The sequence below is a fragment of the Canis lupus genome, chromosome 8 (assembly GCF_003254725.2).
Source record: "Canis lupus dingo isolate Sandy chromosome 8, ASM325472v2, whole genome shotgun sequence".
Lineage (NCBI taxonomy): Eukaryota > Metazoa > Chordata > Mammalia > Carnivora > Canidae > Canis > Canis lupus.
The window spans coordinates 2,579,827-2,599,782 of NC_064250.1; the positions used below are offsets into that span (position 1 = coordinate 2,579,827).

The 19,956-nt window shown below is 41.1% G+C and overlaps 1 pseudogene and 2 gene segments (V, D, J or C); all 3 read left to right on the plus strand.

The window, feature by feature from the left end:
• The first annotated feature begins 1,157 nt into the window (after window positions 1-1,157).
• Window positions 1,158-3,545, plus strand: LOC112657844 (T cell receptor alpha variable 26-2-like). The segment is given in 2 exon segments: window positions 1,158-1,287; window positions 1,765-3,545. Coding segments are annotated over 2 exon segments (468 nt in total).
• Window positions 3,546-15,825: 12,280 nt separating this feature from the next.
• Window positions 15,826-16,535, plus strand: LOC125755639 (T cell receptor alpha variable 34-like). The segment is given in 2 exon segments: window positions 15,826-15,988; window positions 16,246-16,535. Coding segments are annotated over 2 exon segments (342 nt in total).
• A 1,614-nt stretch (window positions 16,536-18,149) lies between these two features.
• LOC112657838 (tubulin alpha-1A chain-like) lies at window positions 18,150-19,641 on the plus strand (annotated as a pseudogene).
• The last annotated feature ends 315 nt before the right edge of the window (window positions 19,642-19,956 follow it).

Genomic DNA, 19,956 nt, shown 5'->3' on the forward strand with positions numbered 1-19,956 from the left:
GCATACATCAAAGCGCATCTGGAAATGCTTAACACATTGTTCAAAGAGCCAGCATGGGAGATCTGAATACCAGGTACCTTGGCTTTTATTAATTAATTAACTTATTTTTTATTGGAGTTCAATTTGCCAACATATAGCATAACGCCCAGTGCTCATCCCATCAAGTGCCCTCCTCAGTGCCCATCACCCAGTCACCCCCACCCCCCGCCCACCTCACCTTCCACCACCCCTTGTTCGTTTCCCAGAGTTAGGAGTCTCTCATGTTCTATCTCCCTCTCTGATATTCCCCACTCATTTTCTCTCCTTTCCCCTTTATTCACTTTCACTATTTTTTATATCCCCCAAATGAATGAGACCATATAATGTTTGTCCTTCTCTGATTGACTTACTTCACTCAGCATAATACCCTCCAGTTCCATCCACTTCGAAGCAAATGGGGGGTATTGGTCCTTTCTAATGGCAGAGTAATATTCTATTGTACATAGACCACATCTTCTTTATCCATTCATCTTTCGATGGACACAGAGGCTCCTTCCACAGTGTGGCTATTGTGGACATTGCTGCTAGAAACATCGGGTGCAGGTGTCCCAGCATTTCATTGCATCTGTATCTTTGGGGTAAATCCCCAACAGTGTAATTGCTGGGTCGTAGGGCAGGTCTATTTTTAACTCTTTGAGGAACCTCCACACAGTTTTCCAGAGTGGCTGCACCAGTTCACATTCCCACCAACAGTGTAAGAGGGTTCCCTTTTATAGATAGGAATTCTCTTCTTCCCTTTATAGTCCAGGGTTCAAATAGGTTTTTTGGATTAAAGGACATTTCATACCAACTCAATGAAACATCACACCACCAATTAGTGGTGGGTTTTGCCTTGTACCACAAATGAGAGATGGATAATCTCCTTGGAGATGATTTTGCTCATTCAGATTCACTCTAACATAGCCTATTTGAGTTTGAACCTTGAAAAGGATCTCACTGTAAATAAACCCTCTGAATTAGGGCTAGACATTGGGAAAACATTCTTGCTCTTTTTAAAATTTTTTGTTTAATCGTAAGGGTGGGAGTAGACCTAACCAAAAGACTGCTCTGTCTTTAGCTGATTCATGGGCGGGGAACACCCAAATTGAAAGCTCCCTGACATAGGACTGTGCTAGTGGCTGCTATACTGCTGTTGGGACCTCCCCCAACCTAGGTTAAGATATAGATCCTGAGCTCTGACAGTTGGGACCCCAGTTTGCCCTGGAACTATGAGATCACTAACAGGAATAACTGTTCTCCTAACTTTAGGTAAGTGTTCTGGGTCTAATAAGGATGACTTTTGTAGCTAAAGACAAAAAGCAGGTATCTGCTATTTTTCCTTCTCCCATTGTACTTATCAAACTGCTGGGGAAAATTTTGCATCTATACTTTTCTGTGTGTCAATGTGTTTCTCTAGAAAGTCTGAGTATCATTGTGAGGGGCTGATCATATCCACTATTCACAGAATATCTCCTGAGTCTCACAGCTCTCAGGCTTGTGAGTAGGTTTGAGTTCACTAAGCTCAATGGTCATGGAACACAGAAACTTATCTTTGGCCTTGTGGCTCCAGATGGCTTAATAATAAATACCAGTAATATTTCTTCTTCCCTGGATAACACACAAAAAAATGCTCAAGTTTTGAAGTAAGACCAGAGAGGAGAGTTTTGGGGGTGCTTGTGAACGTGAGCTTAGAGGTACCCACATTTGAAAAAGCAGAGCTAATCTATTGGTTTTTCAACCTCCTAGGTATTATGAGTGAAACTAAGACCACACAGCCAAATGTAATGGAGAGTACTGAAGAAGAACCTGTACACCTGCCCTGTAACCACTCCACAATCAGTGGAAATGAGTACATATATTGGTATCGACAGATTCCCCAACAGAGTCCAGAGTACATGATTCATGGTCTAAAGGACAATGTGACTAATGGAATGGCCACTCTGATCATCGCAGTAGATAGAAAGTCCAGTACCTTGATTCTGCCCTGGATTACCCTCAGAGATGCTGCTGTGTACTATTGCATCGTGAAAGAGGCACACTGGGACACATGGGGCTGCACCTGTACACTATCTGCCTGGTGGGGGAAGGGAGTCAGGCCCTGCACAAGAATGAGTGAAACCCAACAGAAGAGAAGTAAAGAAGAAAAAGGGAAAGAAGTAACGAGAAAACAGTGAGAGAGTCAAAGAGGAAAGGATAAAAAGAACAAAGATAATAAGGAAGAAGAGCTTATGTTATTAAAGGATCACTAAAAAGCTTGCAAGGAAAACTGAGAGACACAATTGTCAACCTGCAACAGAGGGAAAAGGAAATGAGAATTTGCCATAGCTCTTTGTCTTTATCAAATGTTGCTTTCTATAAAGGTCTCCCTAAAGTAGGTGAGATCAACCATGGGTTGTCCCAAAGACTTTCTTCATTCAGACCCAGGGAGGTTCCCAGGCTGTGGATATTGTATCATATTAGTCTTTCCAACTCCTTAAGAATTATGGGTATGAATTTCAGGAACTAATTTTACTTTGCCCTGAAAAAGATTTGATATTTTCTTTGTTGCTTACCTGGAGCACACACACACCATTGGGATACAGACAATTTGAGGGTAAGGGGTAAATAGGGACAAATATGTAGATGTTAATTTTGTTTTTAGGATTTATGCTGAAATATTATTATTACACTAAAAAACACAAATCTTTCTCATTGTAAAAGACTCGAGATATGACGTAAAGATATAAAGGAAAGCCTCTCCCCACCTCCTCTCCATTTCCTTTTCAATTCCTATGATAACCCATTTTGACAGTTTGGACTGTGTCTTGACAATCACAATCTTTTTCATTTATAAGAGTGACCCAATTTTCTTACATGAAATGGATCATATCATATCATGTGTATTTTTCTGAAGCTTGTTTTTATTTTTTATTTAAAAATTTTATTTTTAAGATATTTTATTTATTTAGAAAGAGAGAGAGCATACAAGTGGAGAGAGGAGCAGAAGAAGAGGGAAAGAGAGCATCTCAAGCAGGCTCCCCACTGAGCAAGGAACCCGACATGGGGCTCGATCTGACAGCCCTGAGATTATGAACTGAGCCAAAATCAAAAGTCAGGTGCTCAACCAATTGAGCCACCCTAGCACCCCTGAAAATGTATCTTTGAGAGGTATTCATACACACATACACATGCATACACACACATATGGACTTTATAGTATGCTTGTATAAAAATTTAATTAACTTGTACGCTTCCTAATATTTAAATTTTTTACTTCTCTTAGTTCTCATAATCAGGATCATAAATCAAATATATACATACATATGATTTATATACATATATTTATATATGGATGAATTCTTAGAAGTGAAATTGCTGGGCAAAAAGATATGCCTAATCTTATATTTTTACAAGTGTTGAAAAGTTACCTTCCAAAATGGCTCTAACAATCTACAATGCAAAACACAGTGTATGGGAAACCTATTTTGCATCTTGGTTAATACTACTATCAATCTTTTTTAGATTTTAGACAACTTGAAAGTATTTTTGCTGGCTTAATTTGCATTTTCCTGATTACTAGAGCAGTTGAACAACTTACCCCTGTGTGTTCTCACTTTATAGATTACTTTTTTCTTGTTTATTTGTAAAAATTCTTTTAATAATATGAACATTACTTTGTTATATATATTGCACATACTTTCTCCAAATATACTATGTCTTTTAAGTTTGTTTATTCAATGATTATCAGGGATATTTTTATTTTTATATTGTCAAATCTAAGCCTTCTAGGAAGACTTTACCTATTCCAAGTTGATAAATTGAAATTCTTAAAAAAAAAAAAAGAAAAGAAAAAGAAATTCTTACATTTTCTCCTAATCAAGGACATTCTTTTAATTAACCTGAGGGAGAGACATGGGAACTCTGCTAGGTTTATATATTTGACAAGGGAAACAGGACTCTTGATCAAAATGATAGACTTCATAATTCTTCACTTTACCTGTAGAAGGGGCGCTATACAAGTTGAATTAAAAAAAAATAGAGTAACAGACTTACTGATTTAAAAAAGCTTACTGTTTGTTATGGGTTGAATTGTACCCCCCAACACATGCAACACACACACACACACACACACACACACGCTGCAGGTACTTTGCAATTGCAATCATAATCTCCAGTGCTTCAGAATATGACCTTATTTGGAAATAGGGTCTTGACAGAGATAATCAAGTTAAAATCAAATCATTATGGTGGGCCCCAATCCATATGATTTCTATGAGTATAAGAGAGAAACATTTGGAGACATCCTCACCCTTGTTAACATGAAGGTAGAGATCAGAGTTAATGAGTCAAGAAGCCTGGGAGAGAGACTCGTAACAGATCCCTCCTCCACAGGGCTCCGAAGGAAATAATCTGCTGACATCTTGACTTTGGACTTCTTGGCTCCAGGATTGGGAGACAATTTATTTATCCACACTCCTTCCCTCTGTTCAAAGTATTTCCTAACTGGGATACTCTGGACTCCCCATCACTCAGCCATGGTGCCCATGCCTGTGATATTATTTGCCCAAAGTGACGCATCTATTTTGTTCTTTTGCCTAAACTAGAAGATGCTTAGGAAAAAGTTCCCCTAAGAAGGTAAAATAAAATCATTCCCATATAAACACAGAGTGAGAAAATTAAAAATTTCAAATAAAAATAAAATTTCAAATTTTCAAAAAAAATTAAAATTTCAAATAACAATTTCATAGCAAAATCCATTGCTAACATGGATCTGCCTAACAAGAAATACTAAAGGAACTTTTTCTAAATGAAAGGAAATGATATCAGTACATTTGAAACTAATATAATACTGTATGTTAATTATACTTCAGTTAAAAAAAAGAAAAGAAATTATGTCAGATGGCAATTTTTAAAAAAATCTCTATGCCCAATATTGGGCTCAAACTCACAACTCTGAGATCAAGAGTCACATGTGCTATAGACTGAGCCAGCCAGATGCCCCTCAGATGGTAACTTGAATGCATATAAAGAAATAAAAAGCACAAGTAAAAGTAATTTTAGAGGTAAATATTTATAAAAGGAAGTATATATATTTTTTCTTTCATTTTCTTAATTGATTTGAAAGAAAATTACATAAAACAGTAAGTTTCAAATTGTATAGTAAGGCTTATAGTTGATAAATTTTTATGTAATAGTAAGAACAAAAGAAGGGGCAGAAAATGGAACCATTTGGGAGAAAGGAAATGACATCAGACAATAACAAATCCACAGGAACAGCACTAGAAGTGGTAGACTTGGATTAATACAAAAAGACTCTATAAATATATTTTCTCCTTTCTTGTCTTAATTTTTTAAAAAAGAAGATAGTATAAAGTAAAAATTATAACATATATAGACATGATATATATGACACTGTTAGCGTGTGATAAATTGTGATAAATTAAGATGTACATTGTAGAGACTTCTAGTTTCAGGTTCTACATGTAAGGAGCTTGGAAGTCATCACCCCATTCTAGTAAACAAGTAAAAAGCTGAACAAACTGAAAAACCAGCAACTCTTCTTGGATCCATAAGAAAGAGACAGGAGGATACAGGTCAAACTGCTACACCCAAGACTGGAAAGACTACAGGGATTCACTGTTTACTGGAGCAGATATTCAGAATCAGAAACTGCCTCAGGAGCCAAAACCAGAGAGGAAAACCTGAACTGTAATTGATGAATTGCTGGAGGCTCAGTGTGGATAAGTCTGAGGATTAAAAACTGCAAGGGTCCTAGTAATAGAGTATCCCCACAATTTTGTGAAATACATCTCTAGGAGCTCAACTGGTTTCCCAAAGTAAATTTCAGAGGAAAATCCCTTTCTGCTTCTGGCAGGGAGAGGGAAAAAGAAACCAGCAAGAGCACTCCTTCTTAACAAGGCCTGTCCCCAGAGTACACTAGTTAACCAAGGCCTAACTTCCTGGGGTATTATCAGAGACTGATGACCTGAGAAAGGAAAATAACCAACTCAAGCCCACTCTAGCCATCTTCTCCTGCCTAAAGGAGAAGAAAAAAAATTTTTAAACACTTGGGAAGGTCATGGTCCAGGGGCACAGGTTCACTAAAAGACTAAAATGTGATCGCAGAACCATAGACACTTTTGTTCACAGGAGTTCTCTTTACCAAGTGCATCAGGTCCAGCTATCAAGAAAAAATTGCAAGGGATACCAAAAGACAAAAAATATAATTTGAAGAAACAAAGCAAGCATCAAATCAGATGTGGCAGGTATATTGGAAGTAACAGGCCAAGAATTTAAAACAAATATCTTTAATGGATAAACTAATAGCATGGAAGAACAGATAGGTGATGTAAGTAGAGAGATGGAAATCGTCAGATAGAAAGGAAAAAGATTGCCAGAGAAGAAAAACACTGTATCAGAAATGAAAAATGCCTTTGATGGGCTCATTAGTAGTTTGGATGCAGCTGAGGAAACAATCTCTGAACTAGATGGCATATTAATAGAATCCTTGAAAATTGTAAAACAAAGAGAAAAAGACCAAAAAAGAGAAACAGAATATCCAATAACTGTGTGGCACCTACAAAAGTGTAACATACACATAGTGGGAATACCAGAAGTAGAAGAAAGACAGGAAAAGAAAGAGCTATGCAATGAGTGAGGCAAAAAGAAAAAGCAACCAAATTGCAAAGAAAAAGAAACTCCTAGTTTGCAAGCAACACAATTGTCTATATAGTGAATCCTACAGAGTCTATATTTTAAAAAGCTACTACAGCAATCAGTGAGTTTGTTAAAGTTTCAAGATATAGTCTCAAAATACAAAATTGTACTGTTTCCTGGGATTCCTGGATGGCTCAGTGGTTGAGCATCTGCCTTTGGCTCAGGGCATGATCCCGGAGTCCTGGGATGGAGTCCCACATCCGCCTCCCTGCAAGGAGCCTGCTTCTCCCTCTGCCTGTGTCACTGCCTCTCTCTTTCTGTGTCTCTCATGAATAAATAAAATCTTTAAAAACCAAAATAAAATTTTGTACTGTTTCCATATATTAGTAAACAATCAAAATTGAAATTAAAAATAATATATCATACAGTTTACAATGATATCACCAAATACGATATTTAAGGGTAAATCTGACAAAATGTGCAAGACCTGTACACTAAAAGTTATAAAAAATTGGGCAGCCCAGGTGGCTCAGCGGTTTAGTGCTGCCGTCAGACCAGGGCCTGATCCGGGGGATCCAAGATCGAGTCCCACGTCAGGCTTCCTGCATGGAGCCTGCTTTTCCTTCTGCCTGTGTCTTTGTCTCTCTCTTCTCTCTTTCTCAGAGTGTCTCTCATGAATAAATAAATAAAAATCTAAAAAAAAAGGGAGCGGCAAGATGGCAGAAGAGTAGGGTCCCCAAGTCACCTGTCCCCACCAAATTACCTAGATAACCTTCAAATCATCCTGAAAATCTACGAATTCGGCCTGAGATTTAAAGAGAGACCAGCTGGAATGCTACAGGGAGAAGAGTTCGCGCTTCTATCAAGGTAGGAAGACGGGGAAAAAGAAATAAAGAAACAAAGGCCTCCAAGGGGGAGGGGCCCGCGAGGAGCCGGGCTGAGGCCGGGGCGAGTGTCCCCAGGACAGGAGAGCCCCGTCCCGGAGACGCAGGAGCTGCACCGACCTTCCCGGGAGGAAAGGGGCTCGCGGGGACTTGGAGCAGGACCCAGGAGGGCGGGGATGCCCTCGGGCTCCCGGGGACACTAACAGACACCTGCGCCCCGGGAGAGTGCGCCGAGCTCCCTAAGGGCTGCAGCGCGGGCGGCGGGACCCGGAGCAGCTCGGGGGGCTCGGGGGCGGCTCCGCGGAGGGGGCTGCGGGGCGGGAGCAGCTCGGGGGGGCTCAGGGGCGGCTCTCCGCGGGAGCGGGCTGTGGGGCGGGAGCAGCTCGGGGGTCTCGGGGACGGCTCCGCAGAGGGGGTTGCGGGGCGGGAGCAGCTCCGGGGGCTCGGGCGGAGTAAGAGGCTCCACGGAGGGGGCTGTGGGGTGGGAGCGCGAATCCAACAGCGCAGGCCCCGGAGCACAGGGCGCCAGGACACAGCCCAGGATCTGGCCTCCCCCGGGACAGGCAGAGGCCGGGAGGGCCCAGGACAGCAAGGACGCTCCTGCCCCAGCTGAGCAGATCAGCGGCCCCGCCCCGGAGCCTCCAGGCCCTGCAGACCGAGAGCTCCGGAGCTACTGCGGGGGCTGACTCCAGGGCTCCAGAGCTGGCCCCGCCACTGGGATTGTTCCTCCTGGGGCCTCATGGGGTAAACAACCCCACTGAGCCCTGCACCAGGCAGGGGGCTGAGCAGCTCCCCCAACTGCTAACACCTGAAAATCAGCACAACAGGCCCCTCCCCCAGAAGACCAGCTAGACGGACAAGTTCCAGAGGAAGTCAAGGGACTTAAAGTACACAGAATCAGAAGATACTCCCCCGTGTTTTGTTTTGTTTTGTTTTGTTTGCTTTTTGATTTCTGTTTGCTTCCCCCACCCTTTTTTTTCCTTTCTTTCTTTTTCTTTCTCTTTTTCTTCTCTTTTTTCTTTTTTTCTTCCTTTTTTCTTTTTTCTTTCTCTCTTTTCTTTACTTCTTTCTGTCCTCTCTTTTTCTCCTTTTCCCAATACAACTTGTTTTTGGCCACTCTGCACTTAGCAAAATGACTAGAAGGACAACCTCACCTCAAAAGAAAGAATCAGAAACAGTCCTCTCTCCCACAGAGTTACAAAATCTGGATTACAATTCAATGTCAGAAAGCCAATTCAGAAGCACTATTATACAGCTACTGGTGGCTCTAGAAAAAAGCATAAAAGATTCAAGAGACTTCATGACTGCAGAATTTAGAGCTAATCAGGCCGAAATTAAAAATCAATTGAATGAGATGCAATCCAAACTAGAAGACCTAATGACGAGGGTTAACGAGGTGGAAGAACGAGTGAGTGACATAGAAGACAAGTTGATGGCAAAGAGGGAAACTGAGGAAAAAAGAGACAATTAAAAGACCATGAGGATAGATTAAGGGAAATAAACGACAGCCTGAGAAAGAAAAACCTACTTTTAATTGGGGTTCCCGAGGGCGCCGAAAGGGACAAAGGGCCAGAATATGTATTTGAACAAATCCTAGCTGAAAACTTTCCTAATCTGGGAAGTAAAACAGACATTCAGATCCAGGAAATAGAGAGATCCCCCCCCACTAAAATCAATAAAAACCGTTCAACACCTCGACATTTAATAGTGAAGCCTGCAAATTCCAAAGATAAAGAGAAGATCCTTAAAGCAGCAAGACACAAGAAATCCCTGACTTTTATGGGTAGGAGCATTAGGGTAACAGCAGACCTCTCCACAGAGACCTGGCAGGCCAGAAAGGGCTGGCAGGATATATTCAGGGTCCTAAATGAGAAGAACATGCAACCAAGAATACTTAATCCAGCAAGGCTCTCATTCAAAATGGAAGGAGAGATAAAGAGCTTCAAGACAGGCAGGAATTGAAAGAATATGTGACCTCCAAACCAGCTCTGCAAGAAATTTTAAGGGGGACTCTTAAAATTCCCCTTTAAGAAGAAGTTCAGGGGAACAATCCACAAAAACAAGGACTGAATAGATATCATGATGACACTAAACTCATATCTCTCAATAGTAACTCTGAACGTGAACGGGCTTAATGACCCCATCAAAAGGCGCAGGGTTTCAGACTGGATAAAAAAGCAGGACCCATCTATTTGCTGTCTACAAGAGACTCATATTAGACAGAAGGACACCTACAACCTGAAAATAAAAGGTTGGATAACCATTTACCATTCGAATGGTCCTCAAAAGAAAGCAGGGGTAGCCATCCTTATATCAGATAAACTAAAATTTACCCCGAAGACTGTAGTGAGAGATGAAGAGGGACACTATATCATACTTAAAGGATCTATTCAACAAGAGGACTTAACAATCCTCAATATATATGCCCCAAATGTGGGAGCTGCCAAATATTTATTTCAATTAATAACCAAAGTGAAGAAATACTTAGATAATAATACACTTATACTGGTGACTTCAACCTAGCTCTTTCCACCCTCGATAGGTCTTCTAAGCACAACATCTTCAAAGAAACGAGAGCTTTAAATGATACACTGGACCAGATGGATTTCACAGATATCTACAGAACTTTACATCCAAACTCAACTGAATACACATTCTTCTCACATGGAACTTCTCTCAAAGTGCACATGGAACTTTCTCCAGAATAGACGACATACTGGGTCACAAATCGGGTCTGAACCGATACTAAAAGATTGGGATCGTCCCCTGCATATTCTCAGACCATAATGCCTTGAAATTAGAACTAAATCACAACAAGAAGTTTGGAAGGACATCAAACACGTGGAGGTTAAGGACCATCCTGCTAAAAGATGAAAGGGTCAACCAGGAAATTAAGGAAGAATTAAAAAGATTCATGGAAACTAATGAGAATGAAGATACAACCATTCAAAATCTTTGGGATGCAGCAAACGCAGTCCTAAGGGGGAAATACATCACAATACAAGCATCCATTCAAAAACTGGAAAGAACTCAAATACAAAATCTAACCTTACACATAAAGGAGCTAGAGAAAAAACAGCAAATAGATCCTATACCCAGCAGAAGAGCAGAGTTAATACAGATTCGAGCAGAACTCAACGAAATCGAGACCAGAAGAACTGTGGAAGAGAGCAACAAAACAAGGAGTTGGTTCTTTGAAAGAATTAATAAGATAGATAAACCATTAGCCAGCCTTATTAAAAAGAAGAGAGAGAAGACTCAAATTAATAAAATCATGAATGAGAAAGGAGAGATCACTACCAACACCAAGGAAATACAAACGATTTTAAAAACATATTATGAACAGCTATACGCCAATAAATTAGGCAATCTAGAAGAAATGGACGCATTCCTGGAAAGCCACAAACTACCAAAACTGGAACAGGAAGAAATAGAAAACCTTAACAGGCCAGTAACCAGGAAGGAAATTGAAGCAGTCATCAAAAACCTCCCAAGACATCAAAGTCCAGGGCCAGACAGCTTCCCAGGGGAATTCTATCAAATGTTTAAAGAAGAAACCATACCTATTCTCCTAAAGCTGTTTGGAAAGATAGAAAGAGATGGAGTACTTCCAAATTAATTCTATGAGGCCAGCATCACCTTAATTCCAAAACCAGACAAAGACCCCACCAAAAAGGAGAATTACAGACCAATATCCCTGATGAACATGGATGCAAAAATTCTCAACAAGATACTAGCCAATCTCACAGAGGAAGACATAGACATGGCCAACATGCATATGAGAAAATGTTCTGCATCACTTGCCATCAGGGAAATACAAATCAAAACTACAATGAGATACCACCTCACACCAGTGAGAATGGGGAAAATTAACAAGGCAGGAAACAACAAATGTTGGAGAGGATGCGGAGAAAAGGGAACCCTCTTACACTGTTGGTGGGAATGTGAACTGGTGCAGCCACTCTGGAAAACTGTGTGGAGGTTCCTCAAACAGTTAAAAATATACCTGCCCTACGACCCAGCAATTGCACTGTTGGGGATTTACCCCAAAGATACAAATGCAATGAAACGCCGGGACACCTGCACCCCGATGTTTATAGCAGCAATGGCCACGATAGCCAAACTGTGGAAGGAGCCTCGGTGTCCAACAAAAGATGAATAGATAAAGAAGATGTGGTTTATGTATACAATGGAATATTACTCAGCTATTAGAAATGACAAATACCCACCATTTGCTTCAACGTGGATGGAACTGGAGGGTATTATGCTGAGTGAAGTAAGTCAGTCGGAGAAGGACAAACATTATATGTTCTCATTCATTTGGGGAATATAAATAATAGTGAAAGGGAATATAAGGGAAGGGAGAAGAAATGTGTGGGAAATATCAGAAAGGGAGACAGAACGTAAAGACTGCTAACTCTGGGAAACGAACTAGGGGTGGTAGAATGGGAGGAGGGCGGGGGGTGGGAGTGAATGGGTGACGGGCACTGGGTGTTATTCTGTATGTTAGTAAATTGAACACCAATAAAAAATAAATTAAAAAAAAAAGATACTAGCCAATAGGATCCAACAGTACATTAAGAAAATTATTCACCATGACCAAGTAGGATTTATCCCCGGGACACAAGGCTGGTTCAACACTCGTAAAACAATCAGTGTGATTCATCATATCAGCAAGAGAAAAACCAAGAACCATATGATCCTCTCATTAGATGCAGAGAAAGCATTTGACAAAATACAGCATCCATTCCTGATCAAAACTCTTCAGAGTGTAGGGATAGAGGAAACATTCCTCGACATCTTAAAAGCCATCTACGAAAAGTCCACAGCAAATATCATTCTCATGGTGAAGGACTGGGAGCCTTTCCCCTAAGATCAGGAACAAGACAGGGATGTCCACTCTCACCACTGCTATTCAACATAGTACTGGAAGTCCTAGCCTCAGCAATCAGACAACAAAAAGACATTAAAGGCATTCGAATTGGCAAAGAAGAAGTCAAACTCTCCCTTTTCTCCGATGACATGATACTGTACATAGAAAACCCAAAAGCCTCCACCCCAAGATTGCTAGAACTCATACAGCAATTTGGTAGCGTGGCAGGATACAAAATCAATACCCAGAAATCAATGGCATTTCTATACAGTAACAATGAGACTGAAGAAAGAGAAATTAAGGAGTCAATCCCATTTACAATTGCACCCAAAAGCAGAAGATACCTAGGAATAAACCTAACCAAAGAGGTTATATTGGTTATATATATAACCAATGATCTATACCCTAAAAACTATAGAACACTTCTGAAAGAAATTGAGGAAGACACAAAGAGATGGAAAAATATTCCATGCTCATGGATTGGCTGAATTAATATTGTGAAAATGTCAATGTTACCCAGGGCAATGTACACGTTTAATGCAATCCCTATCAAAATACCATGGACTTTCTTCAGAGAGTTAGAACAAATTATTTTAAGATTTGTGTGGAATCAGAAAAGACCCCGAATAGCCAGGGGAATTTTAAAAAATAAAACCATAGCTGGGAGCATCACAATGCCAGATTTCAGGTTGTACTACAAAGCTGTGGTCATCAAGACAGTGTGGTACTGGCACAAAACAGACACATAGATCAATAGAACAGAATAGAGAATTCAGAATTGGACCCTCAACTTTATGGTCAACTAATATTCGACAAAAGAAAAAAAGTCTATCCACTGGAAAAAAGACAGTCTCTTCAATCAATGGTGTTGGGAAAATTGGACATCCACATGCAGAAGAATGGAACTAGACCACTCTCTTGCACCATACACAAAGATAAACTCAAAATGGATGAAAGATCTAAATGTGAGACAAGATTCCATCAAAATCCTAGAGGACAACACAGGCAACACCCTTTTTGAACTCGGCCACAGTAACTTCTTGCAAGATACATCCACGAAGACAAAAGAAACAAAAGCAAAAATGAACTATTGAGACTTCATCAAGATAGGAAGCTTTTGCACAGCAAAGGATACAGTCAACAAAACTCAAAGACAACCTACAGAATGGGAGAAGATATTTGCAAATGAAATATCAGATAAAGGGCTAGTTTCCAAGATCTATAAAGAACTTATTAAACTCAACACCAAAGAAACAAACAATCCAATCATGAAATGGCAAAGACATGAAGAGAAATCTCACAGAGGAAGACAAAGACATGGCCAACATGCATATGAGAAAATGCTCTGCATCACTTGCCATCAGGGAAATACAAATCAAAACCACAATGAGATACCACCTCACACCAGTGAGAATGGGGCAAATTAACAAGGCAGGAAACCACAAATGTTGGAGAGGATGCGGAGAAAAGGGAACCCTCTTGCACTGTTGGTGGGAATGTGAACCGGTGCAGCCACTCTGGAAAACTGCGTGGAGATTCCTCAAAGAGTTAAAAAAAAGACCTGCCCTACGACCCAGCAATTGCACTGTTGGGGATTTACCCCAAAGATACAGATGCAATGAAACGCCGGGACACCTGCACCCCGATGCTTATAGCAGCAGTGTCCACAATAGCCAAACTGAAAGGAGCCTTGGTGTCCACCGAAAGATGAATGGATCAAGAAGATGTGGTTTATGTATACAATGGAATATTCCTCAGCCATTAGAAACGACAAATACCCACCATTTGCTTCAACGTGGATGGAACTGGAGGGTATTATGCTGAAAGAAGTAAGTCAATCGGAGAAGGACAAACAGTGTATGTTCTCATTCATTTGGGGAATATAAATAATAGTGAAAAGGAATAGAAGGGAAGGGAGAAGAAATGTGTGGGAAATATCAGAAAGGGAGACAGTACATAAAGACTCCTAACTCTGGGAAATGATCTAGGGGTGGTGGAAGGGGAGGAGGGCGGGGGGTGGGGGTGACTGGGTGACGGGCACCGAGTGGGGCACTTGACGGGATGAGCACTGCGTGTTATTCTGTATTTTGGTAAATTGAACACCAATAAAAAATAGAGTTATTTTAAAAAATCTAAAAAATAAAAGATATAAAAAATTTCCAAGAGAAAATTCATAGCTAAATTAGTATCGAATTATTATGCTCGTGGATTAGAAGACTCGTGTCAAAATGTTAATTCTAGGGTGCCTGGCTGATGCAGTCAGTTGGGCAGCTGACCCTTGGCTTCAGTTCAGATCATGATCTCAGGGTTGTGAGATCAAGCCCCACTTTAGGCCTATACACAGTGCAGAGTCAGTTTGGTGTTCTCTTTCCCTCTCCTTTGGTCTCTCTCTCTCTCTCAAATAAATAAATAAATCTTTTAAAAAAATAAAATTTTAATTCTCTCCAAATTGATTTACAGATTCGGTATAAAGCCAATAAAAATCCCAGCAGAAAGTTTTGTAGAAACTGACAGAATCATCATGAAATATGCATGAAAATTAAAGGGGACTATGTTAGTGAAAACATTTTGAAAGGAATAACAAATTGGAGGAACCAACAGTACTGATGTTGTTTTTATGAAAATATAATATTTGAGAAACTATGGGATTGATATAAAGATAGACAAATATAACCTTGGAACACAATAAAATGTCCAGAAATAGACTCCTATATATGATTATTTGATTTTCTTTTTTTTTTTGATTAGTTGATTTTCAATAAAAGTACCATAACAATTCAATGAGGAAAAAATAACCTTCTCAACAAATCATGCTTGAATAGTTGATAGCCATATTCAAAAATATAAACCTTAACCCTTAGCTCACACCGATAAAAAAATTGATTCCAGATAGATCATAGATCTAGATGTGAGCACATAATTCTAAAACTGTGAGTAGGCCACAAAGGGGCCTAAGATAGTGCATATGCTCATTATCTAGATTTTGATCATGATTTCACATTTGTATGTCCATGTCAAAAATTATCAAATTGTTCATCATAAATATATGCAGTTTATTATACATCATATTGAGTATGCCTCAATAAAGCAGTGTTTTATAAGACTCAAATCAAAAGTAGGCAGAACTAAATGTTGAAAAACAATTACCCAGTATTTTAGAGAGCAGGATTTTTCACTTTATTTTAATTACAAAGAGGAAACTGTTTCAAGCATGCAATAGTAGGGTATTTTCAATATCCGATAATAAATACCATACTTGTTGCAATAAATAAATGTACCTCATTTATATAAACTAATTCTAGAAGCCTTCCATTATTCAGTATTTCTCAGTCTAGCCAAAAGGTGGCAGTGTTCAAAAAGTATTTGAGTTTAGGTCTGCAGCACTGGAGGAACAGGAAACCAGGTGTGATCTCTCAGATTGGTGCAGTGCCCTGCACCAGTGAGACCCCGCTGAGCTCAAGTAACCTGTGCTGGGGAAGCTCATTCGAGAACTCCTGATCCAGCTGCCTTCTGAGGAACCAGAAGATGGAGACTCTCCTGCAAGTTCTCATAGGGATATTAGAGTTGCAGGCAGCCTGTAAGTATGGGATTAGTGTAGAGAGTCAGGGGATGATGACAGCTTCCTGAGGGCAGGGATTCAGTCTTCTTCTGTCCCATGGAGGCCCATTTGAGAGCCAGATACATGTTGAAAAGATAGACAATACAATATTCTGTGTTGAAGGGATAATGTTGCTGCCTCAGGGGGAAGTGAAGAGGCAGGTGAGAAAAACCATACCTACCATGAGCATGAAGATCTTAGGCTTGGCGTTTTCTTTACATTGTCTTTTTGAACAGGGGTCAGTAGCCAAGAACTGGAGCAGAGTCCACAGTCTCTGATCATCCAAGAAGGAGAAAATTTCACCATAAACTGCCATTCATCAAAGCCTGTGTATGCCCTACACTGGTACAGGCAAAAAAATAGTGAAGGTCTAATATCCTTGATGATATTATGGGAGAATGGGGAAAAGAGTCATGAAAAAACCACTGCCACGTTAAATGAGAAGAAGCAGCAAAGTTCCCTGCATATCACAGCCTCCCAGTCCAGCGACTCAGGCATCTACTTCTGTGCAGCAGACACACTGTGATCTCCAGGCCTAGGCAGGCTGTCCTCAAACATGCAGCTGCAGATGCTCTGCTGACACAGGGCTCCTGAGCGGTGGATGGGCCACTTGCCAGAAGATGCAGAAGAGTTTCTTTTCTTTCAAGAGAAGCTTGAGGAACATACAGTAGTCTCACTGAAAAAAAAAAAAAAAAAAAGATTGGTGGTGGGGGGCAGGGCAAGATGGCGGAGGAGTAGGGTCCCCAAGTCACCTGTCCCCACCAACTTACCTAGATAACTTTCAAATCATCCTGAAAATCTATGAATTCAACCTGATATTTAAAGAGAGAACAGCTGGAATGCTACAGTGAGAAGAGTTTGCGCTTCTAACAAGTACAACTCGTTTTTAGCCACTGTACACTGAGCAAAATGACTAGAAAGAAGAACTCACCACAAAAGAAAGAATCAGGGATCCCTGGGTGGCACAGCAGTTTAGCGCCTGCCTTTGGCCCAGGGCGCGATCCTGGAGACCGGGATCGAATCCCACGTCGGGCTCCCAGTGCATGGAGCCTGCTTCTCCCTCTGCCTATGTCTCTGCCTCTCTCTCTCTCTCTCTCTCTGTGTGTTATTATCATAAATAAATTTTAAAAAATTAAAAAAATAAAGAATCAGAAACAGTACTCTCTCCCACAGACTTACAAAATTTGGATTACAATTCGATGTCAGAAAGCCAATTCAGAAGCACAATTATAAAGCTACTGGTGGCTCTGGAAAAAAAATATAATGGATTCAAGAGATTTCATGACTGCAGAATTTAGATCTAATCAGGCTGAAATTAAAAATCAATTAAATGAGATGCAATCCAAACTGGAGGTCCTAACGAAAAGGGTTAATGAACTAGAAGAACGAGTGAGTGACCTGGAAGACAAGTTGATGGCAAGGAAGGAAGCTGAGGGAAAAAGAGAAAAACATCTAAAAGACCGTTAGGAAAGGCTAAGGGAAATAAATGACAGCCTCAGAAGGAAAAATCTTTCCTTTTAATTAACGTTTAATTGGGGTTCCAGAGGGTGCCGAAAGGGACAGAGGACCAGAAAGCATATTTGAACAAATCATAGCTGAGAATTTCCCTAATATGGGGAGGGAAACAGGTATTCAGATCCAGAAGATAGAAAGATTTCCCCCCCCTAAAATCAATAAAAAACATTCAACACCCCAACATTTAATAGTGAAACTTGCAAATTCCAAAGATAAAGAAGATCCTTAAAGCAGCAAGAGATGAGATCCCTAACCTATATGGGGAGAAGTATTAGGTTAATAGCAGACCTCACCACAGAGACCTGGCAGGCCAGTAAGGGCTGGCAGGATATATTCAGGGTCCTAAATGAGAAGAACATGCAGCCAAGAATACTCTATCCAGCAAGGCTCTCGTTCAGAATAGGAGAGATAAAGAGTTTCCAAGACAGGCAGAAACTGAAAGAATATGTGACCACCAAACCAGCTCTGCAAGAAATATTAAGGGGGGCTCTGTAAAAGAGAGGAAGCCCAAAGAAATAATCCACAAAACAGGGACTGAATAGGTACTATGATGACACTAAACTCATATATTTCAATAATTACTCTGGAGATTCTCTTACATCGACTGCCTAAGAGTCACGCTGTAAGAAGCAACAACCTCTCCTCTTCTTCGCCATCCGCCCAGCAGCTGCCAAGCAACAACCATGCGTGAGTGTATCTCGACCCACGTTGGCCAGGCAGGTGTACAGATCGGCAATGCCTTCTGGGAGCTCTATTGCCTGGAACACGGCATTCAGCCCGATGGCCAGATGCCAAGTGACAAGACCATTAGGGGAGGAGATGACTCCTTCAACACCTTCTTCAGTGAGACGGGCACTGGCAAGCATGTGCCCAGGGCGTGTTTGTAGACCTGGAGCCCACAGTCATTGATGAAGTTTGCAATGGCACCTACCGCCAGCTCCTCCACCCTGAGCAGCTCATCACAGGCAAGATGCTGCCAATAACTATGCCCAAGGGCACTACACCATTGGCAAGGAGATCATTGACCTTGTCTTGGACCAAATTCAGGAACTGGCTGGCCAGTGCACAGGTCTTCAGGGCTTCTTGGTTTTCCACAGCTTTGGAGGGGGAACCGGTTCTGGGTTAATATCCCTGCTGATGGAACATCTCTCTGTCGATTATGGCAAGAAGTCCAAGCTAGAGCTCTCCATCTACCCTCCCCCCCCAGGTGTCCACAGCTGTTTAGAGCCCTACAACTCCATCCTCACCACCCACACCACCCTGGAGCACTCTGATTGTGCCTTCATGGTAGACGACGAGGCCATCTATGACATCTGTCATAGAAACCTCGATATTGAGCACCCAACCTACACTAATCTAAACAGGCTGATAGGTCAGATTGTGTCCTCCATCACTGCTTCCCTCAGATTTGATGGAGCCCTGAATGTGGATCTGATGGAGTTCCAGACCAACCTGGTGCCCTATCCCTGCATCCACTTCCCTCTGGCCACATATGCCCCTGTCATCTCTGCTGAGAAAGCCTACCATGAACAGCTTTCTGTAGCAGAGATCACCAATGCATGCTTTGAGCCAGCCAACCAGATGGTGAAACGTGACCCTCGCCATGGTAAATACATGGCTTGCTGCCTGTTGTACCATGGTGATGTGGTTCCCAAAGATGTCAATGCTTCCATTGCCACCATCAAGACCAAGTGTACCATCCAGTTTGTGGACTGGTGCCCCACTGGCTTCAAAGTAGGCATTAATTACCAGCCTCACACTGTGGTACCTGGTGGAGACCTGGCCAAACTACAGCAAGCTGTGTGCATGCTGAGCAACACCACAGCCATTGCTGAGGCCTGGACTCACCTGGACCACAAGTTTGACCTGATGTATGCCAAGCATGCCTTTGTTCACTGGTATGTGGGTGAAGGCATGGAGGAAGGAGAGTTTTCTGAGGCCCGTGAGGACATGGCTGCCCTGGAGAAGGATTATGAGGAGGTTGGTGTGGATTCTGTTGAAGGAGAGGGTGAAGATGAAGGAGAAGAATACTAAAGTTAAAAATGTCACAAAGGTGCTGCTTTTGCAGGGAAGCTTATTCTGTTTTGAACATTGAAAAGTTGTGCTCTGATCAGTTAATTTGTAGTAGCAGTTTATACTCTCATATACAATTACTGACCTATGCTTTAAAACACAATGCTTTGTTACAGACCCAAGCTGTCCATTTCTCTGATGGGTTTGAATAAAGTATTCCCTGTCTTAAATGAAAAAAAAAGAAAGCTACTCTGAACGTGAATAGGCTAAATAATCCCATCAAAAGATGCAGGGTTTCAGAATGGATAAAAAAACAAGATCCATCTATTTGCTGTCTACAAGAGACTCAATTTAGACCTAAGACACCTATAGCCTGAAAATGAAAGGTTGGAGGACCATTTACCATTCAAATGGTCCTC